The sequence below is a fragment of the Phragmites australis genome, chromosome 16, assembly GCF_958298935.1.
Source record: "Phragmites australis chromosome 16, lpPhrAust1.1, whole genome shotgun sequence".
Classification (NCBI taxonomy): domain Eukaryota; kingdom Viridiplantae; phylum Streptophyta; class Magnoliopsida; order Poales; family Poaceae; genus Phragmites; species Phragmites australis.
This window is the reverse complement of record NC_084936.1, coordinates 7,804,689-7,828,022: the sequence shown is the minus strand read 5'-3', so window position 1 is coordinate 7,828,022 and position 23,334 is coordinate 7,804,689. Positions and strand designations below refer to the sequence as shown.

At 42.7% G+C, this 23,334-nt stretch overlaps 1 protein-coding gene across 4 annotated transcripts; it reads right to left on the bottom strand.

Moving 5' to 3' along the window:
- Positions 1-13,726: 13,726 nt before the first annotated feature.
- Positions 13,727-22,043, bottom strand: LOC133895545 (uncharacterized). 4 transcript variants are annotated; one of them, XM_062335952.1, is made up of 11 exons: positions 21,546-22,041; positions 17,316-18,636; positions 17,160-17,218; positions 16,870-16,997; positions 16,582-16,771; positions 16,065-16,505; positions 15,884-15,994; positions 15,444-15,758; positions 15,308-15,367; positions 14,864-14,974; positions 13,727-13,965 (listed from the first exon to the last, which is right to left on the bottom strand). In XM_062335952.1, exons 1-10 carry the CDS (start codon positions 21,951-21,953, stop codon positions 14,912-14,914), a joined length of 3,096 nt encoding a protein of 1,031 aa, XP_062191936.1. In that variant the 5' UTR covers positions 21,954-22,041; the 3' UTR covers positions 13,727-13,965; positions 14,864-14,911. The 4 variants fall into 4 exon arrangements, with proteins under 4 accessions (XP_062191936.1, XP_062191937.1, XP_062191935.1 ...); XM_062335953.1 differs by lacking the exon at positions 13,727-13,965 and having other exon boundaries at positions 14,708-14,974; positions 15,444-15,601; positions 15,671-15,758; XM_062335951.1 differs by lacking the exon at positions 13,727-13,965 and having other exon boundaries at positions 14,708-14,974.
- Between the last annotated feature and the right edge of the window lie 1,291 nt (positions 22,044-23,334).

Genomic DNA, 23,334 nt, shown 5'->3' with positions numbered 1-23,334 from the left:
CTAAGTTTCAAAAGAAGGGCTACAACTATGATCCCAAGAAGAACAAATTTCGTCCAAAGAAATTTGACAAGTTCGGTGGTGGAGTGATGCAAGTGAACAAGAACAAGTCCAAGAAGCTTGATGCAAGTGAAGATGAGGACAAGTACAAGAAGAAGGATCAAGATATGAAGAAGAAGAAGCTCTTTAACAAGAGAGGTGGAGGACGTAAGGCCTACATTGTTGGTGAATGGGTCTCCGGTGAGAGCTCAAGTGATGACTCAAGTGATAATGATGACAACAACTTCGCGGGTCTCGCAATCGTCAATGATGATCCACCTCTACCTCCACCACCTATGTGCCTCATGGCAAAATGTAACAACAAGGTGAGTAGTGAGGAAGATGATAGTAGTGATGATAATGGTCTTTCTCCTAATGATCTATCTAAGCTAATGAATGACTATGCTGCTATCATCAAGAGGCAAAAGGCTAAAATCAAGTTGCTTGAAAATGCTAACTCCATGCTTAGTTCTAAACATGATGAGTTGCTCACTAAACACAATAATTTGCTTGGAAAATATGATGAAGTAGTTGAATCCAACAAGTCTCTTAAAGCAAGTAACTATAAGCTAAAACTTGAGCATGATGGCCTAATATACAAACACCAAGAACTTGAATATGCCTATGATGCCATTGATCGTAGCTTGGATGAATTGGTTGATAATGATGTAGTTAAGGTCAATGCATCTACCTCTTGTGATGATCTTCTTGATATATCATGTGATATTACATCATCATCTAAGACTAACCATGCAAGGGAGCAAGAGCTTGAAAGTGAAATTGCAAGTCTTAAATCTTGTGTGGTCCGGTTGACTAAGGGGGAGTACAAGCACAAGGAAATCCTCATGATGAATGCTTTGTACTTCAACAAGAAAGGACTTGGATGCTTCCCCAACCCGGTAAAAAGGGTCATAAAGACACCGGAGATCAAGAATTGTTTCATCAAGGAAGTTGGTTCATATTGCCAACATTGTCAAGTCACTGGACACCACACAAGGGAGTGTCCAATTCCTACCAAACCTCTCCCTATTTTGCCTTCTAAATACAAGTCTACATTTAATGATCATCATTTTCTATTACATAAGCTTAAAAATGGTAAAATTATGGCAAAATTCATTGGAACTCAAGCTAAGGGCAAACTTCCTAGGCAACTTTGGGTGCCTAAATCTCTTGTATCTCACATAAAAGGTACCAAACTTGGTTGGGTACCTAAACAAAAGGCTTGATCACATGTGTGTAGGTGAACTACAAAGCCGGTGGAAAACATTGGGTGCTTGATAGCGGATGTACACAACATATGACCGGCAATGTAACGATGTTCACCTCGCTAGAAGATGAAGTGGATAATCATGATAAAGTCACTTTTGGTGATAACTCTAAGGCAAATGTGGTAGGTTTGGGTAAGGTGGCTATCTCAAAAGATCTCTCTATTTCCAATGTTCTTTTAGTAGAATCACTTAGCTTCAATCTACTCTCCGTAGCTCAACTATGTGATTTGGGTTTCACATGCTTGTTTAGTGATGTTGATGTTATCATAACGAGTAAGAAGCATAATGACCTAATATTCAAAGGATTTAGACATGGGCATATCTATCTTGTGGATTTTTCCTCTAATGATGCTAGCTTGACTACATGTCTCTTCACCAAGACATCTATGGGTTGGCTTTGGCATCGTCGGCTTGCACACATTGGGATGAGCCAACTCAAGAAGGTATTCAAAAATGGGAAGGTGGTTGGTGTGAAGGATGTGATTTTCGAGAAGGACAGGTTGTGTAGTGCGTGTCAAGCCGGAAAACAAGTTGCAAGTCCTCATCCATACAAGTCCATGATGTCTATGTCAAGACCCTTGGAACTTCTACACATGGACCTCTTCGGACCAACTACCTACAAAAGTCTTGGTGGTAATTTATATTGTCTTGTCATTGTTGATGATTATACAAGATATACTTGGACTTTCTTTTTAGATGACAAAGGAAAGACTGTTGAAATCTTCAAGAAGTTCGCAAAAAGGGCTCAAAATGAGTTTGAGTCCATACTTGTGAAGATCCGGAGTGACAATGGGACGGAGTTCAAGAACACTCAAATTGAAGATTTTTGTGAAGAAAGAGGCATCAAACATGAGTTTTTATCAACCTACACACCTCAGCAAAATGGCGTAGTAGAGAGGAAGAACAAGACCTTGATTACACTTGCAAGAGCAATGTTAGATGAGTATGGTACTCCGGAGAAGTTTTGGGCGGAAGGAATCAATACGGCATGCCATGCTTCTAACCGAGTCTACCTCCATCGATTATTGAAAAAGACACCATACGAGCTTCTTATTGGGAGAAAACCCAATGTCTCCTACTTCCGGGTGTTCGGGTGTAAGTGTTTTATCTACAAGAAAAAGGAACGCCTAGGCAAGTTTGAAAAACGTTGTGACATTGGTTTTCTTGTTGGCTATGCATCAAACTCCAAAGCATATCGAGTATTCAACAATGCCACCGGCTTTGTTGAAGAAACTTGTGATGTGGAGTTTGATGAATCTAATGGCTCCCAAGGAGAGGATATTTCTTGTGATGATGTAGGTGATGAACCCTTGAGAGATGCAATGAAGAATATGGCAATTGGGGATATCAAGCCTAAGGAGGACGATGAAGATGTACTCTCTACTTCAATACCACACACCTCAATGGCACCACAAGTTGATAAAGATGAAGACAAAGATGATCAACCACTTCCATCACATGATGTCCATATCTCTCAAGAGGAAGCTCAAGCTCAAGCTCAAGATGTTGGATCACCACAAAATACATCTCAACAACCACAAGTGAAGCATACACATATTTCCAAGGATCACCCGATTGACTTGATCATTGGAAGTCCATCTAGGGGAGTACAAACTCGCTCTCGTCAGTGTGCTTCATTTTGTGAACATTACTCGTTTGTCTCTTGTTCAGAACCCACACATGTAGATGAGGCTCTCACTGATCCTGATTGGGTGATGGCAATGCAAGAAGAACTCAACAACTTTACTCGAAATGAGGTATGGATACTTGAGGAAAGGCCTCAAGACAAGAACATAATTGGAACAAAGTGGGTCTTTCGCAATAAGCAAGATGAACATGGTGTGGTGGTACGCAACAAGGCAAGACTTGTCGCACAAGGCTTTGCACAAATTGAAGGTTTGGATTTTGGCGAAACATTTGCTCCCGTGGCAAGGCTTGAGGCCATCCGTATCCTTCTAGCATTTGCTTCACATCATAACATAAAACTCTATCAAATGGACGTGAAAAGTGCATTCTTAAATGGCCTTATTAATGAACTCGTATATGTTGAACAACCCCCCGGTTTCAAAGATCCTAGATATCCTAATCATGTTTATAGGTTGGTCAAGGCACTTTATGGTCTCAAGCAAGCCCCACGAGCTTGGTATGAACGCCTACGTGACTTCCTCATCAACCAAGGATTCAAGATCGGGAGGGTGGACACCACATTGTTCACAAAAATCATCGACAATGAGCTTTTCTTGTGTCAAGTTTATGTTGATGATATAATATTTGGTTCAACTAACAAAGAGTTTTGCAAGGAATTTGGTGATATGATGTCTAAGGAGTTCGAGATGTCGATGATTGGTGAGCTAAATTACTTTCTTGGATTCCAAATCAAGCAATTAAAGGAAGGGACATTCATCCATCAAGAGAAGTACACGAGAGATATCCTCAAGAAGTTTAAGATGGAAGAGTGCAAGCCAATCAAGACCCCCATGCCTACAAATGGACATCTCGACTTGGATGAAACGGGTAAATCGATTGACCAAAAACTCTATCGTTCGATGATTGGGTCACTCCTTTGCCTTACCGCATCTAGGCCCGACATAATGTTTAGTGTATGCATGTGCGCTCGTTTTCAAGCTAATCCTAAGGAATCTCATCTTGGTGCGGTAAAAAGAATCCTTAGATACCTAAAGCATACACCTAGCATAGGCTTGTGGTACCCAAAAGGCGCTAGTTTCGTACTGCTTGGATACTCGGATTCGGACTTTGCCGGATGCCGTGTGGATCGCAAGAGTACTTCGGGTGGGTGCCACTTGCTAGGGCGATCCCTAGTCTCTTGGAGTTCTAAGAAGCAAAATTCAGTAGCCTTGTCCACAGCTGAAGCAGAATACATTGCCGCCGGAGCATGTTGTGCTCAAATCCTCTATATGAAGCAAACCTTGTTAGACTTTGGTGTTCGTCTAGAGAAGGTTCCACTCCTTTGTGATAATGAGAGTGCCGTAAAAATTGCTAACAATCCCGTTCAACACTCCCGCACAAAGCACATTGATATCCGTCATCACTTTCTAAGAGACCATGTGGCAAACAATGATATCTCTCTTAGTAGTGTTCGATCGGAAGATCAACTGGCGGATATCTTCACTAAACCTCTAGATGAAGCCACTTTTAGTAGATTACGAAATGAACTAAATGTGATCGATGCTTCTAATGTCATTTGATACCTTGTCATATAGATGCATTCATAATAGGACCTTGTCTAACCTTCTCAAGGTAATGGTGGACATGGGTTTTGCTTGAAATGGTGGGTCACTAGTTCTTCTCAAGGCATGTTGTTGGGTTCACCATGAAGAAGCTTGAGAAGGGAAGTAATATGATAAGATAGATTAAATTTTACGCTTCGCATTCACATGTCATATAATATGCACTCATGTCTACTTTCATGCATATGTCTTACATTGCTTAAGCATTGGTGGTAGAGAGATCACAAAGGAGAATATCACTCTTTGAGATTATAGTTCGCTCTCAATGTGAACGTACACTTCTAAAAGTGTGATTAGAAAGATATAAGTGCTTAATGCCTATTGAGTCATGACCTAGCGAATTTAAAGCCTTCATCTTTAAGTTCATAGGAAATATGGCTCAAATATTTCCTTGGTGTTTTCTACCATCTTCTTTGGCTCTTATTTGATTATTTCAAAAATTATATATGTTAGAGCCTTTTTGGCAAATATTTGTAAATGAGAGTTTGAGAGGGTAAGGGATTCACTCAAACTGGTCCAAATATGTGTTTATGTTGAGTGGTTATTTGAAACTTGGACTCAGTGAGAGAAATTAGTTCAGCCTGGTTTTTCTCATATCACCAGATAGTCCGGCGCTCCTTTCATTTTACCAGAGGAATATCCTGTGATCTCTGTCTCAGATCAGTTCAACCATGACAATGGTCCGGTGATCAGTTAGTTATCAGCGGACATTCCGGTGCTCATCAGTTCAGTGAACTTCAAAATCTTAACATAAGTCCGGTGATGTTATGTTGTGATCAGCGGAAAGTCCGGTGAGTATAATAGGTTTCGGCCTTCAAAAATTTAGTTCTGCAAAAATTAGTCCGCTGTCTTTTCCTGGTGATCAGCGGAATATCCGGTGATGTCATCCGGTGCTAAATATAAGCTCAGCGGAACATCCTGTGAACAGAGTTTTCGGTCCCTGAAAGTTGGTTCTGCAAAAAATAGTCCGGTGGTCTATCCGGTGCTCTCTGTTGCCTCCACCGGATTATCCGGTGCTTTCAAAAACTGCGGGACCCACCTGTCATATATGTCTTCCCGGTCGGCCGGCTCTCTCATTTTTTCGCCGCCGCTCGTACGTTGTCGCGCCACCTCGCCAACTCGCCGCCTCCCAGTTCCGTAGCGCCGCCGCCGGAGTTGCGCCGTCCACCGGCGCCACCAGTTCGCCACCGCCGGCTCTCCGCCCGTCGCTGCCCTGAGATCCCGCGCGCAGAGCTGCCTCCGCCGTGCCCTCCTCACCGCCGCCGCTCCTCTTGCGCCGCCGGCTATCATCTCCGGCATCACCACCGCCTCCTCTCTCTCTCCTTCATCGTGGTGAGCACATTTGTGGCCGGTGTACTCAAATTGATGAAGCCCTAGATCAAATTCATACAATTGTGTGCCAAAATTCATGAAATTTCTTCAAAAATCAAAGCAAATTTGATCCAATTTGTTGCTATTCCATCTTTTAGACATGAATTGAGTACATGATAGTCAAAATTGCGCATAATTTGGCCAAATTCGTGATTATTCAAGACAATCCATGCAAATTCCATTCAAATTCATGTAAATTTGAGTCAATTTCTCTCAAATTTGTGATCATTCAGTTTCAATTGACATAAATTGAGAGCATGATCATCAATTATGCGTCTTCCTTGTTAAATCCGTTGACTTTAATACAAATTTGCCTCAAATTCATGTCAAATTAGATGAATTGTGTCAAATCTTGCCTCTTGCTGTGATCAAATCAAGAAATTAGCTTCATCTCCACCTTTTTATCACCTACTAGGGCATGTTCATCTGTTTGTACCATATATCGCTCATTTCACTCAAATTCAAGCAAAATCGTTCACATTTGCTTCAAATTCATGCCTATTTTGATTAAATTGCCCAAATTCAAGTCTTCCTCTATGCAATTGATCAATATCTATTGTCTCTTGCCTATATCCATAGCATGATTGTCTCAATTCATATCCATCCATGCTTAGGGTTCCGTTTAGGGTTAATTTCATTCGAAATCTTAAACCCAATATGATCACTCATCTCTATTTCACGTTGCATCTGTCAGATGGGTCGTAATCGCAGTGACAAGGGCAAGGGCAAGGCAATTGAGCAGCCGAAGCAGAAGAAGTCAAAGACTCAGAAGGAATGGGACAGAGCGCTTGCTGCTGTTGATGCCTACAACAGGTAGGAGGGTTTTGTGATCAGAGATGAGACCACCCCTCCTACACGTCGTTCCACCCGTACTCGTGCTTCCGGGAGGTCAGGTTCGACGCCTTCCAGCCGGTCAGGGGGCCGGAAGAGGGTTCGCCAGGAGCTAGAGGCAGTAGAGACACAGCAGCAGCAGTCCGAGCAGTCCGAGCAGTCTGAACAGCAGCAGCAGTCCGAGCAGTCTGAGCAGCAGCCTCCAGCTCAGGGAGAGGTCCGTTTGCTTGATCTCACGTCCTGCAAGGGTCCGAGGATCAAGAGGCTGAGATTCGTACCAGTCGAGGAGTGGTTCCCTGAGGTCAGAGAGGAGGGGATTGATCCCCGTTTCTGGACAGTGGTACAGGAGAGCTTCTATCGCTCATTTGGCAGGAAGAGCGTTCAGTTAAGTCAGCACAGGACGCTGAGATGGGAGTACTTGCAGTCAGCTGCAGGGGGAGCAGATGTGAGACGACACTTTGATGCATTCCCCGGTCTCACCGCTCTCCTTACTCAGGTGGACAGATATGTTGGGGATTGGGTCAGAGTATTCTATGCGACAGTATGGATCGCTCCCGACAGGTCGTTCATTCAGTTCATGTTTCAGGGAGAGGTCTACAAATTGTACCGGGCAGATATGCTCGAGGCTCTGAGGCTTCAGGAGAGTACCAGATTCTTGCATGAGGTCGTTCATCCGAACGCTCATCCTCCTGGTCGTCCTCTGACCGGTGGCGTTTTCCCGACGGATGACGAGATCCGTCTGTTGTTCAGGTCGCCTTTTCCTCCAGGTTCACTGAGACTGCCAGAGATGCTGACTCCAGAGGCGAGGGCAGTTCACTTTGCACTCAGACGCAGCCTGTTGCCTAGGATCGGGAACGCAGAGGCTATTACCAGTATCCAGCAGTGGTTGCTCTTATCCATCCTCACTCATCAGCAGTTCGACATTTTAGATCTCATCTTGTGTGAGATTGAGGATAACATAGCAGAGGGTCTGGGCAGACAGCAGCCATTCGCGCATTTCATCTCATATTTGTTGGCTCGCTCGATTCATTATCCAGAGCATCTTGGCGTCTACCAGCGATCCCCGAAGCGATTCCCGGACTATATTCCTAGCGCTCCGACGGACAGACGTCGTGGACAGCGTGCTATGGCGCAGGCTCAGCGGCAAATCCCAGCAGAGGAGCGAGACAGAGTTGCCGCTGAGGACCAGGCCCTTGCAGAGGCCGAGGCAGAGCTACCTCATGCCTTCATAGACTTGGATGACGACGATAGTGACTCGGAGGATATCGAGTTCATTCCACCACTCCCGAGACGTCATGATGCTGAGGCTGGTGGTTCTACTCAGGGTGCGCCTCAGACATCAGTTCCTTCCTCAGATACTGAGACAGCTACCACCGAGCCCTCTGCTGCAGTGCCTTCGGAGATCACTCTTATCCTTCGGCAGATGCAGCAGCAGCAGGCAGCTCAGGCAGAGGATGCTCGCCGCCGAGAGGAGCAGCAGTTTGCACTGATGCAGTCACTACAGCAGCAGCAGCAGGCCATGTTTGCAGCACTTCAGGCAGACCGTGAGAACAACGCCAGATTGTTCTCCGTTCTTTTCCAGGCACAGGGCCTTCAGTTGCCAGCTCCAGCACCTGCTTCAGCTCCTGCCCCGAGTCATCTCCCAGGCAGTGTCAGTGCACTCTTGCGTACTCCAGGGTCCGATTTCCCTCTGTCAGCTCTCTTAGCCTCCGGAGTGTACTCTCTGCCTGCTGGGATGTCTCAGAGGCTAGTGTTACCATCGTTGTCTTCTCCTATACCCACTGGCCCTCTGAGCTTCGAGGACACTACACAGCCGACAGTCCCCGAGCAGCAGCAGCCAGTCATCTCTCCTCATGTCCCTCAGCTGTCAGTTGTGCCTTCTTCAGTCGCTGAGCCAGCACTTGACGCTCCAGATGCTACTCTTCAGTCAGTGCAGGATCAGATCGTTGAGGCGACAGCAGCTGCGGGTCACAGTTCGTCTAGCTCCGACTCCGAGGCCGACGGTTCTCAGTTCGTCGTGGCACCTTCTTCGACAGCATCGGGTCCTCCATCTTCTCCAGCTCCGGCTGCTTAGTCATGTCCTAGTTTTTCTCTTTTTGGTGCTTAGATGCCAAAGGGGGAGAGTCTAGTAATAGGGGGAGTTGGTAGAGAAAGTAGCTGGTGGGTCTAGTGAGATTTTGATTCAGGGGGAGGTTAGATTTTTGGGTAGCTAGTTTTGAAATGATCTTATGGATTGATTTTGATGTTATGACAGGCTATCTGGCTCTGTATATGGATGTGTTTCGCCTGTCATCACATTGTGTTTATTTTCATGCTCGCATAATTCCTACCTATTCTAGCATGATAGTTTTGTAGCGCTAGGCTTTATCTCGCTTTTATTGCTTTATACATTCTTTTGCCTAGTATGATAGGTTGCTTTTCAAATTCATATCTCTATTGTTATTTGTGTTGTCATCAATCACCAAAAAGGGGGAGATTGTAGCATCTAGGCCCCTAGGTAAGTGGTAAGTGTTTCGGTGATTAATGACAACCATATTACTGTGACTAACAATTTGTTTTGAAGGGAATCAAAAATTCAGTATACAATGACATTTGGTTAATCTTGGTCCCTAAAGTGCTTATATGGACAATCAAAGGACATATGCTTTAAGACTAAGGATCTTCTAGTTCTAAGTATCACAAAGGAGATGAAGGATACTTAGAGTAGTATAGGTCTCCTTTTTCTTTTTGTCTTTTGACCGTACTATAAAGGGGGGCTAAAAGTAGTAGCTTGACTTAGTGAGTCTAGACGTAGATGATGCACACTTGTTAAATTCTAGCACTAGGTAGAGCATACAAGTCCATGGTGAAGCTGTCAAGGAATTAGAGCTCAAAGAGAATTGAATTGGACAAGTTCACAAAACATTTATTCACCGGATTATCCTCTGATGGATGTCTAATACTCACCGGATAAACACTAATTGAGGCATCCGAATTATATGAAAAATTTCAGAAGTGTTACACCGGAATATCCGGTGCTGAAAGTCCGGTGACCACCGGAGCTTTTCCAGCAGAGAAAATTTTCGGAGAAAAACAATTTTGTACCCACCGGATTATCCGGTGAATGCATAATATGAACACCGGACTATTTCTTGCAGAGAGCATTGCTTCGGGCCACAGTGGAAAATTACGTTCACAGGATTATCCGGTGACTTAGCTGCCAGACCACCGGAGAAATGTTGTGAAGAAACTCAGACAAATTGAACTCACCGGATTATCCGGTGGTAGCAAAAATATCACCGGAGTATTTCTTGCAGAAGGTTCTGAAATTCGAAGGGTCGGGTGAGTTGTACTCACCGGATTATCCGGTGTTGACTGTTGTTCACCGGAGTTTATTACCGGACAAATGTTGCCGTGCAACGGCTAGTGACAGCTGGCTCTGGGTTTGAACCCACCGGACTATCCGGTGATCTTAAGGATATAGCCAGCGGATTATCCGGTGATTACAGTAAAATGAGAGTGGTTAGCCAACGGCTAATTTTTGATCTCTAGGCTATAAATACCCACTCAGTTGGTTTCAACAGTTGCTCTTGCGACCCTGTAGCAGCTCATACACTTGGTGTGTCATTTAGAGGCAAGAGAGGGAGCACTTGTGTCCATTTTAAGTTCTTAGTTGAGGATTAAGGACTTCTTTGAGTGCTTGGAGAGTAACAAGTGTGCATCTAGCTGTTGTCTAGGCTTGGTCTTTGTCAAGTGAAGCTTGAGGCTTGTTACTCTTGGTGGTTCGCAACACCTAGACGGTCTTGGTGATCGGAGGATTTCTCGGTGAGCTCTTGGAGCAATTGTGGGAGCCCCGGAAAAAGAGGATGTACTTGGTTTGATACCCGCCAATCCGGAGATGGAGAAGGGGTAATCAAGAGGGAGCACTTGAGCCTTGGTGACTCAAGGGGGAGCGACATCCTTGGTGGATGCTCCAACGAGGACTAGGGGGAAGTGCCAACTTCTCGAAACCTCGGAAAAAAAAAATCGGTGTTGTCTTCTCCAACTCTTTACTTTCTTGCATCTTATTTTGAGCTTTGTTATTATTGCAAGTTCTTCTTAGGAATTGTCTTTCTTAGTTAATTCTTGCGTGGTTAGCTATCTTGTGCTAGTTAAAATTCCTTACTTGCATTTCTTATAAGTTTTATTTGGTCAAGCAGTAGTTAATTAAAAAAAAATTAATATCCCAATTCACCCCCCCCCCTCTTGGGCTATTCGATCCTTTCACATCCCCGTACCACCAAATGATCTTCACGATGTTGAGAGGATAACGAATTACTAGGCTATGCCTGTCCCATAGCAGGCTTGTGGTTATACTATTTTCATATGTGGTCGCTCCATGAAACCGGTCCTTAACATGGTCTGAGCAAGACCACCACAATTCAACACATGGTAGTCATAAAATATCTGTTAAAGTCCACAATTTTGCCTGAAAAACATCCACAGGCCAACCAACATGTTAAACTTGCATAGACCCAACTTTCCATGTGTCTAAGTATTTTTTACCAAGGTTAACATCATGATCCATATATCATTAATCAATTTATCAAACCTATACTACCCATGAGTAGGCACAACTAAGCATTTTCTATCAATAACATAAAAATAACACTAAGGCTATAAAGAAGATCAGGGAAATCTAGTAAACCCTACTCATAGTTCACATATTTGACAAGCATGTATTTTATAAAACAAATACGTTCCAAAAATAGGTGCACCATATTAAAGGACACTTGTCTTCTCCGAAGTGTTGCTCGAAATCACCAAAGTCCTAATCTTGAACGTTCTTGAACATCTCCGAGACAAACTCCTGTAGACATGAACAAAGAAAACACTAAGAACAAGTATCCAACAAAGCTAACAAATCAAACAAACGCTAAAACTAGCTAGAACATGATTTTAAGAAGATTTGGATACAACAATCATCCAAATTAGAGTCATAACATGAGAACTACGGCTAAACGAATTTTAAATGGCTAAAAAGATAAAATTATTTTTTTAGGATTAAACCTAATTTATTTGAATTTTTAAAAAATCCTAAAACATTTATTTCCAATTTTTAGAATTAGTTTTAAACATAAAACTAATTATAACAATTTTATAGAATTTATTTGGTTCGAATTCCTTTCTTTCCGTTTCTCTTAATTCATCTTTCATTTTTAGAAATTAAAACTAATTTTATATACATAAAAACATATTTAAAATATTTATTTTACCAAAACATATTTAAAACATTATTAGAATTATACTAGGTTTTCTGAAACTACTGTCCGCATTAAAACATTTATCTAACGTTATTTTAACACTAATAACTAATCACAGAATTAAAAATAGAGCTGAAAAGATTTTAAGACATTTATCTAAATCATTTACTAATTTACGGAATTTTTTCTAAATATAAAATCTGTTTTTCGGAATTATCAGATTTAATCGAATTATTATCTAAAGGAAAATCTTATTTATTGCGCTATCGCTGACATCATCAAGCCTATGCAGACGCTAACTGAGCTTGGGTTGCTGACTGGGGTCGCCACGTCGGACAAATGCGCAGGCGTGGCTGCTAACCAGGCGTAGCTGACGTGGACAAAACCTAATAAAATGGTGTGCGTTCAAAATCGATCTAACGGTCTAGATCTACTGGCCAAACCGATTTCTAGAGCTTCTAATCTACACCGCATCTCTAAGATCGGACGGTGGGGGAGGGGGCTACCTCGGCTCTGGTGAGATTAGCCATGACGGTTAGCTCGAGACGACGGAGGACGGTCAGAGAAGAGTGGAGATGCCACTGCAGTGCTTGGGAGATGATGGAGAATGGCGGAACGTAACCAGATGTCATCTACTATCTCGTTTGAAGGGTCGCATGATGTCGGGGAGGACGGTGACAGCTCTGTGACGATGGAGGATGGCCGAAGGAAGCTCGGGTTGTTGCTGTGGTGCTCAAAAGATGACTTTGAACGGCGGAGGAGCACAGTATGGAGCATTCGGTCTCAATTGACAGCTCAAATGGCATCGGGACAACTCGGGGAAGTGCGGCGACGGTGAGCTCCAATGGCGAACTTCGGCGGCGACTAGAGTTGGAATGGTGGCGCTCAGGCAACAAGATGCTAGGTTGTGGGTGCGATAATGCGAAGAGGAGCTCGATCGAGGGTGGGATTTGGGTTTTATAGATGGAGGAGGGGGAATCGATTCGGCCAGCCGATTCTTAATGCGATGGCGGAAATTAGGGCCCCGATTTCCATCTTCCTGCACCGTTTCCTTTGCGAAATTGATCTGGTTTGATTGGGTCTTCAATACGGGCGTCGATTACCAAGTATTGACGAGAATTGGATTTGAATCGGGAATGAGAGAGAAGGGAGGGAGATCCGGAGGAAGATGATGACGAGAATTGGATTTTGAATCGGGAACATGAATTGTAAGAAGCTGCGTTACATAATCTGTATAAGTTGGTGAAAGATAAATTGCTGGATTGTTACAATATAAAGACTAGATTGCACAATTTATCTATTTATTTTAGCTTGCAGATTATAATCACAATATATAATCGGCAAGCTGAAACAAACAGGAACTTAGCTGACTTTAGCTGCTCCGACTAGACTTACCTGAGAACAAAAGTGGTCTTAATAGGAGCCTGTAAGTTGAATTCCAATGGTCAAACAAGTAACAATATATCTGCATAATTAGGTCCTCTGTGTAAGTTAAAATCTGTAAAAAGCCGAGAGCGGTTTCTTGTGCATCAGTGTAAATAGACGGCAGAGAAACTTGTCTTTTTTTTTTTGGTACCATTCTGTGAGATATAAACAGATGTGTTGTACTGATTGTAACAAGATCAATTTGTTATTTTTCCTCCAGGAATTTTCTTTGTAAAGGGTGTAAATAGAATAAATATATGTTGTGTTTAGGTTTTTTCAAACGGACTGGAAGTTTGTTGTTTATAACCAATACATGCCTCTTTGCCATTATCTCTCTCTGTTGTGCGCGACAATACTCACTAGTGATTACTGAATGCTATTGTGGCTGGCTTGATCAGTGATTCAGTTCAGGATTTTGTGATACAAAAGCAGTACCATCGGACCCAAGTAACATAATTGTCCCTAGACGATGGACCCAAGTAACAGGATTGTCCCTAGACGATGTCGTCGGTTCTGGATAAAGCTCATCTCAACAAGTTCTCCAAAGACTCCGGATGGCATTACCTGTACAGTGATCATCAATCGTGTTAATTGGATGAGGTTTGTGGGGGCAGAGAAAATAATCCGAATTCAGAATTGCAAATGATAATTTGTTGAATATTTAACTATATGGTATATACGTATAAGAAATATACCATATACGGACGGAGTATACCGTGAGTATACTTAACAACTTCGGATATTATGGAATCAAATCTACAGTACCTGATACGTCCGGAATCTAGAAGATGTATATTAGGAAGACCTTGATTCTTACCCAACTCGAGAAGATTAATATCCATTGCAGACTATCTACTTGGATTATAAGGGAAATGACTCCCTATCAACTACAGCTGGATAGGATACATCACCCTTATATAAGGAGAGGATCTAGACCCCTAAAGGACTCTCTTTTCTTTCACCTATTAGAGGCAGACATCAGGATCTTAGCGTAGGAGAAACTCGACGACTTTAGTCTTAAGTTAGACTAAACTTGATCTACTTCTTGTAATATATTAGCTACATTACTTGTAATCGAATGAATACACAAACATAATCATCCACACAGGATGTCACTTCATGTTCAATCTTTAATCCACGAAGATAATCCTGTTATTTCTAGACTCATTGTCAAGAACAAATACTCGATATAATTCCTCGAAACTACTGGTAGAGAACCATGAGACCCAATGGTTCACATGTTAGATTCTTCGCAGATCATAAATCGACATCTTCTGTTCACACTGAAAGTATCAAATGCAAAGAGTTCACATAAACAAACAATGCTAGCTTTGGTAATTTATATCCTCGTGACTAGAGTGAGAGCATGCAGTACCAGACAAAGTTCATCATAATCATTTATTTTTACATGATTGCAGAGCAAAACCTTGTTATCAAAAGAGGAACCTTCCAATTATCTTACTAGGTTTTTTAAAAAGAAATACAGAGAAGCAGGCTCAAATGCTCCTAGTTAGTCCTCATCGTCATCTGTTGCAGATTGATGTATCCCTTCATGTGAAGAATCTGAGGCATCCTGTAAAGCATAGCATGTGAATTACATCAGTTTTATGGTTTCACCAATTGAAAAAGATGCATAGACTCGTGAGGTGCAATGTGCATCAGCAATGGATCAGAGAGAAAAGATTAATTTAGCCAACTGTGTTTTCAGCATTCGTCTCGGGGTACAGCGCATGAGTGCAGATAACCAGAGCGTAGAATCAATAGGAAGATGATGTGCAGAACATTGGTTCCACATGTATAGCAAAAGTGTTCTTTAGCACAAGGATGTTGTACTGATGACTTGTCTATATAGAAAATCGACAATACAACCTAATGGAGCTGAGTGCATAGCCAAATTGCCATTTACCTGGTGTGACGCCTGGCCCTCCTCAGCCACTGGTCTGGCAGCACAGCGCCATGGACCATGCTGCAGATAAGCATACCAGTATGAAAATCGCAATCTTCATTTGGATAAGAAATTAATTTGGACTTCAGGTGTGCACCTGAGGAGCTTCTAATGACACCATGCCATGCATCCTTTGCTCCAAGGACTGAAACCTCTTCTCCCAAGTTTCATTTAATTGTTGCATCGCATGACTAATCATCTCCTGCACCTGGTCTTGCGTGAACATCTCTTTCTGTGTCTCTTTATCTAAACAACCTGGGGCGGATTTTGCCATGGCATCAATTCGGGCTTTGTCAATGATACCATGGAGCCCATAGTACCTACCTCGATTCCGCCCCCCTACCTCCTGTGCCCATACAAGATGTGGATCTAGTTCAGTATCACCTGCCTCCAAACGACGCTTAACGCTCTCCTGAAAAATATCGTTGTATGCAAACACAGATGACCCCAGGAAATAGATCAAACTAATTTCTAAGACAGTTGACAACATGGCAATGTAATTATTAACTGATATGATGCATGTGATCGAGTACGCACCACAGTTTTCTTAGCTTTCTCGGTAACAAACTCCCCCTTACCACCATCACGTTTGTGAGTCTTATTGAATACTTCGATATCCGATACTGGCTTTCCACCATTTTCTATGATCTATTTTAATTCAATATGAATCATAAGTCCATGACTAAGAGTTTGAATCAGGCAATAATGTCAGTCTTACCATAAGTTTTCGGTGCATAGCTATGCTCCGTGAGCCTGCCGTGTGCTGGGCAGAGCCTCCTGTATATCGGTTTTTCCTCTTCTGGGCAGAGACTTGCAGGACTTCTTCTGAAGCCCAGTGCTCACATAGCATTTCCCACCACTTTGGTTGCATCCATTCAGGGGGGAAAGGTTTCCACTGCAATGGGTTATCATACTCATGCCCCACCGCAGCTGGATCTCTACGCCGTTGCTTCATCTCTTCTCCAGCATCTTCAACATCCAAATTTGTTTGTTTGGACCTGGCAGCATCCAAAGCTTCCTTAGCTTTCCTTGATGCAGCCAACTCCACTCTAGCCCTTCGCTTCTCATCACAGAGGAGTCCAGTGAATTGTCTGACTACTTTGCGGTCAAATAGCTTCAGGCACAATTCTTCTTGCCCAGGGGCCCATTTGTAGCGTTGCTGCAGTAATAAAATAGAATGGTGTTCAATCACACCTTACGAATTTTGAAACACATTCTTGAATTATCAATATTACGAGGAATTCATCCATGATGATAGCCCTTGTATCTGAATGATATTGGTGCCAGTGGAGAATCAGTTGTTCCTGGTGCACTTCATTTGTGTGTTGATTAGCCGGCACATAGGCTGACCCTGGGTGCCACTGCTTGAGAAGTGCAGAGATGGTGGAGGCCACCTTGGGACAAGGAGGATTGACATCCCAGGTGCTGCTAGTAGGACAAGTCAATATGTCAAGTACATGTCGATTATAAAGTACAAGTCGCCCCCAGCATCTGGTGATATGCATATAAATGACAAGAATTACTCTGCATTATTTGGAGTCAGCACAGGCCTGTCAGCTTCTCTACGTGGTTCGATGAGTTTCGTAGGGCCCCGCCCCCTGCGCTTTTTCGATGATCTGTCTATAGATCCTATGCCAACAGCCTGTGCACCCTGCACGTGCTCAAGTACATTTACTTAAAATGAAGAATGTTTGCATATACTTTGTTTCAAATAGACATTTCATTGGTATTAGTGAGACATTCCCACTAAGGAAATTGCCATTGAATTCGGTGATCGATACTTAAAAGTGAAAAGCAATGGAGAGGGATGTACCTGAGAGTGGAGGGTGTCTGATGATTGGTAATACTGTGGTGGTTGCTGAACTAGTGGTCCTGCACGAGCGAAACCAAAAGATAAAACAGTGCTAGGTTATCCTAGAAAACAAAACAATGTTAGAGAAATATCAAGAGAGTTGAGGTGGATACAAACTTGTGACGACAGAAGATGGAGTTGTAATGAGCAAGGGAGTGGCAGTCAGCAGTGGTGGTGAAGTAGTAGGGTTACTACTGGCAGTAACAAGGGTCACTTGCTGGTCCGCACCATTGTGGGGCTGCTCCCCAATATAATCCCCCTCATTTAATGAATACATGGAGCCATTTGCTGTATTCTTGTAATGCTTCACAATCTTGTTGTGGTGAGTCCCAACTTGCGCCTGCTCTGACTGACTGTCATGGCTGGGGTACTCCTGGATATGTTGCTTGTGCAGAATACCAAGGGATGAATTAGGCCTCACTTGTGGGCTACTTTTCTCGTGAGAGTCTATGCCATTTGAACTTTCTTGAGGTATTTCATGTTCCTGTGCTGAACTGAAGCCCTGGTTGAAAAGGGAACCTGTAGCCACCGCTTGGTATTGTCTGTAGCCATGTGGGAAGCAGTCACCTTGAGATGTATCATGATTTATGGAGACAGGTGGCAAGGTTGCATCAATGTTGTCCAAGTCATTTGATCTTGCTTGCGACACCTGCTTCTGAGGCAATGCACTGGGGCACAAACTAGTGATGATTCTGTCAATAGCATCAAATTGATTTTCATTTGGAGAAGGACCTGGCTCCTGGATAGGATTCCTGTTGCTGATACCTTCTGGCTGAGTATTCTTACTACATGTAAGATGAATCTCTTTATTTGAAGAACACAAGCTCCCTTTTTCGCCTTCATGACCCCCAGCAGTAGTTCTGCTGCTCCTTTTCCTCTTCTGATTCCATCTAGTTGAGTTACCACACGAATCGACTTCCATATGTTCTGCACAAGCACTTTGACTTTTAGGCTCTAATGTTTTCTGCTCCGCAATATTAGAAATAGCAGCATGGCTAGCCTTTCGGATTCCAATTCTTCCAATGGTGCCACTTTCATTCTCACCATGCGCCTCCTCTGTATGCACTGAATGATTGGAAGGCCCTTGTGCTCGTGGTGCATGGCTAACATTACTAGGATGCTCCACTCTTACCTTGTCTACACAAACGAATCCGGGGCCAGCTAATGGTCTAGATTTCTTCCTAAAATCATACCTGTCAACAGTTACATTGAGTAACTTAATGCGTGGCTCCTCTCTATGAACTGATTGGTTGACAGGTGCACCTTTTGCCCAATCCACATGAACAGCAGTCCTTGTGTTTGATCTGAGTGAACTGATTGACTCCTCTCTAAATGAACGAGCAGGAAAAGGGCCTCCTGTCTGCTCTAAATGAATTGGCTTATTGTATCTACCTACTTGCACTTGTTCTAGACGAATTGCTCGGCTTATGGGCTCTTCCTGCACATGATCCACAACAATGCAAGTGGTAAAGGAAAGAATGTACTAGACAGCACACACTTGTACATATACATAGATGTAACAAAAATAGAACATCCTACTTATTGAGATGTCCTAAAAGACTCTACGGAATGTAATAATATAAATACGGTGATATGATTAAAAAAACTATTACAAGGGAAAGAAGCAACTTCCATGCAAACAATCAATACCAATGCATTGGAGGATATAGGGTCAGGGGCAGAGCCACATTCAAGGTTGGGGGTGCACAGGATACCAAATAATTTTCATTTTTCAGTGATCCATCACATGTACCAGATCCATAGGACACCCTCTAGCCTAACAAGTGGAACACTTGATCATTTTTGTCCTGGATCCACCACTATATAGGATTAGGGAAAAGGAAGAAGGTTCAAGGAGAACTCTATGATTCTGATGTTCTGAAAACTCTATGATTATGTACTCATCCAATAATTTTTACTCCACCTAAACATATATATGCAACCAGCAATTCACGCCGAGTCAGCATAGCCTAGTCAGTAGCCATGTGTGCACTTGTGTCCGACATGACGAGTCCGATCAACACTTCTGAGCCGAGTCAGCAGCCCGATCAGCGATGACGTCAGCGATTGCGCAATAAACTCGATTTTCCCTTAGAAAAATAATTCCTGATAATTTGAATATTCCGAAAATAGGTTTTCTTTATTAAAAATCCCAGAAATAGAAAATGCTTTATATAATTGTTTTAATATGTTTTTAATAGGTTTTCAATTCTGTTTTATTTCTAAAAAAATACTTTTTTAAGGATAGAATAAATGTTTTTGTTTTGGAAAATAGTTTAGAAAATATATATTAATTCTGATAATGTTTAAAAATGAATTCTTTGATAAAATAAATGTTTTTAATTTGTTTTATTTCTAGAAAAATGAAAATAAATTTCATAAAATTGTTTCAATCAGTTTTATGCTATAAAATAATCCTAGAAAAATTTAAATAAACATTTTAGGCCTTTTAAAAATTAGGTTTAATTCCAGAAAATAGTTTTTGTCGTTTTTAGTCACTTAGAAATTCGTTTAGCCATAGTTTTCGCTTTGTTGCTCTGATTTGGGCAGTTCTTGGGCACAAATCTTCCTGAAATCGTGCTCTAGTTTGTTCTAGTGTTTGTTTTATGTGTTTACTTTGCTTAATGTCTGTTCTTAGTGGTGCTTGTTTGCTCACTTGTAGAAGAATTTGTTTTGGAGGCATTCGAGAACATCCAGGATCAAGATTTCGGAGATTTCGAGCAACTCATCGGAGAAGGCAAGTGTCCTTGAACATATTGCACCTACTTTTGGAAAATATTTGTTCTATAAATTGCATGCTTGTCAAATATGTATTATCTCATTGTTAGGGTTTACTAGTTTTCCTCAATCTTCCTCGTAGCCGTAGATTGGTTTTCGTGTTATGGGTAGAATGTGCTTAGTTGTGTTGGCTCATGGGTGGCATAGACAAATTATGTTCATAATGATGAACTTTGGTAAATGTGCTTAGTCTAAGATAGTAGGGTCTGGGCAAGTTGGTATGTTGGTTGGCCTGTGGATGTGTTCTAAGCAGAATTGTTGGCTTTCGGATAATTGGTTATTACCTTGTTGTTGGGTTGATGACAGTCTTGCCCAGACCATATTAAGGACCTGTTCGTGGAGCGACCACCCATGAAAATAGTACAACCACAAGTCTGGTATGGGACGGGCCTAACTCAGTAATTCACTTTTCTCTCAGCATTGTGAAGATCACTTGGTGGTACAGGGATGGAAGGGTGTACTTCCTGAAACCATAAGACGCAATACTCCACTTATGTACGACGGTGAAACCTCAGCGGGTCAACACGTGCTGAGAGAGGCGTTGGAAAGGCTTTGCAGTGGAATCCTAGCTGCACACCTTGAAAGTGTGTAAGTGTTTTTTCGATACGGGCAAAAAGGAGGACACGTCTTGTGGGTAAAGTGTACGACCTCTGCAGAGTGAAAACTGATATATCAGCCGTGCTCACGATCATGAGTGGCATGGACTCCTCACATGATTAGTTGGGTGATTCTCGGGTTTTCGGGTTGGATCTAATGGATCACAGTGGTGGAAACTGTAATTCTAGTTAGCTTTGTTTAGAGGTGGTTGTTGTCTCGGTTGTAGAGCAAGGTGGTTGGAACCTTAGCTCATGTCTTAAAGAATCATTCACATAGAAATATGTTGTTTTTATAACTGTTTTACTACTAAAATAGTATTTATGCAAATAAACCTTCGAGTTAAGCCTATCTTAACTTTTGGCCCACATGTCATAATTTTCTCACACTTACTGAGTATTCTATATACTCACGCTTGCTCTCTCTACTCATAATATTGTTGCTGCTCAGAGGGTGAAGATTACAAGGACTTTGCAGAAGATGGAACTGAGTTCTAGGTAGACGACTTTTTGGTTGATTGCCTGTGGAGTTGGGCGTCGTGCTAAGTTTATTTCCGCTGCTTTGTAATCTTCTCTTAAACCTTTAGATTATTAATATGATAAAATATGTTGTAATAATGGATATTGTATCTGCTACTCACTTATGACGTCATTACATGTATGTAACTTGATCGTGTCATATATCTAGTTTACATTTGATTTGGTTTTAAAACCGGGTGTGACAAAGGATTAGCCCATGTATTCCCATTCAAGCTATCTAATGGCAACGGTTGTCCAATGCAGACATCAAACATCTCAAGAAAATATGCAGGCATCAATTTTGCGAGGTATGTCAATGTCAAATTTTGCTGCTATCAGGAGAAAAATTACAGTTGCCTAGACAAAGTTTTTAGATTGTAAGACTATAATTGCATTAGTTCAATTCAAGCCAGTAACCCCCATAACTGAAACGCACAATGCAGCTCGAGCTACGCACCTCCGGCAGCTGCGAGGACGTGGCAGCGAGCGCGACAGCTCCCGGCGGCGAAACGACATGGACGCCGATGTGGGAAGCAAGGCGACCGCCGCCGTCGATGGTGACCTCGGCACCGCAGAGCGGGCACGCGAGGAAGCGCCGGAGACCCCGCGGCACGGCCAGAACGGCGCCGCATCCCCCGCACGGGACACGCCATGGCGCGGCCCCAGGCCCCGCCCCGAGAGGCAGCGCGCGGCGCGGGCGCGGGGGCGGCGGCGGCGGCGGCATGAGCTCCGGCGGGAGCGCCTGCGGCGTGGCGCAGCCGGGGCATGCGAACTCCGTCAGCCCGCGCTCCACCTCCAGCGTCTCGCCGCACCCCGCGCACCGGACCTCCAGGATCCCCTCCTCGTCCGCCGCCGCAGCCGCCATTGCCGCCGCCGGCGCCACGAGGAGCGAACCGATGGGTTAGGGTTTTGCCTTTTCTCTCTGTTTTTTTCTTCTTCTTCAAGGGGGTTGTTGGGGAAAGTGCACGGAGAGACACAGCGGCAATTATGCACGACAAGACGCGGGAGGGTGTTGTGGTAATTTACTAGCTCCGACAGACAAGCTGTCGGTGAAAGTAAAATTTCGCGGTTCGCCGGAATGGAAATTCGGAGACTATAGTTGGCGCCAAATCTTTTTTTTTCTCTCTCTCTTGGAACTGGAAACTCGGAGACTTGAATTAGCTGTTTCGGTGTTATCCTGTCCGAAATATGAATCCTCTGCGTTAGGACTTTCTACTGCAGAGATGGCATATACATTAGCTTGAATCTGATCCTTCCATTTAAAAAAATGTCTAGATATTTCATTAAAAAAAAAACAGCACATATGACTTATTTGGATGGGCCAAGATCCCGGCCTTCACAGGTGGAGAGAGCGAGAATATGAACTAAAATCCCAACTCAAAACACAAGAAAGCACGAACCTATTTCCTCCCATCATCGATAGATGGCCTCCTCTAGCTTTACTCGTCTCTCAACAACTCTTCACGTGTAAGGAAGCATCTATGCATAAATCAATTATTGTATGTAGGGTTGTAAGTGGATATTTAATGAGAAATTTTGAGTATTTAATTTATTTATTTTAACTTAATTAGGTGAGAATGAATCTCTAGTTTTTTTTTAGTTTTGGATCAATCCAATGACTCAAAAAATACAAAACTTACATTGCTAATCGTATGATATTATGTGATGGAGTGCGAGAAATATTCAGACAAGCCTCTGTTTATCTTTGTGATGATTTTTTTGAAGCACTTGTTTACTTATAGAATTAAGTACGAAGTTAGTTGGAAGCAATTTCTTAGGCGTAGAAAAATCTTACTACAATTAGCAATTTCTTAGGATATGTGTACTTCTTCCATAAAGCAATTTCTCAAGCATATCACCGCAACTGTGGGCTAAGAAGGGAGATTGTAGTAAGATTGATTCCTCTAGATTATTGCGATGAGTGAGTAAGTTCCTTTAGGGATAGGGGTAGAGAGGCTCCATGTAGTGCCACCTTATATGAATTTTAGATAAGAGCAATCGTCATTTAGTGATACATGTGGTTACAGTCGTTCACTTCTATTAAGGGATAAATCCCGGAATGATGTCTTATGCTTCATGATTATATTGTGCTCCACTGCAAGAGTGCTTCCCTGAGCTGGAGTTATCTTTGTCATTGATCCCTGATCATAGATGGATCATCTACATAGTAGTTGCTTTCAGTATTATTATACACGGTGGCACTATTTAATACACAATGTGTTAAATAATATTCAACACGCTGACCA

What these genes read in the sequence shown, in the direction of transcription:
- LOC133895545 (XM_062335952.1), bottom strand. Translation starts at nt 21,953, where the DNA reads ATGGCGGCTGCGGCGGCGGACGAGGAGGGGATCCTGGAGGTCCGGTGC. An exon ending in CTATGCACCGAAAACTTATG is followed by an intron (nt 15,995 to 16,064) that starts GTAAGACTGACA and finishes GAATTAAAATAG; the next exon opens with ATCATAGAAAATGGTGGAAA. An exon ending in AGGGCCAGGCGTCACACCAG is followed by an intron (nt 14,975 to 15,307) that starts GTAAATGGCAAT and finishes TATGCTTTACAG; the next exon opens with GATGCCTCAGATTCTTCACA.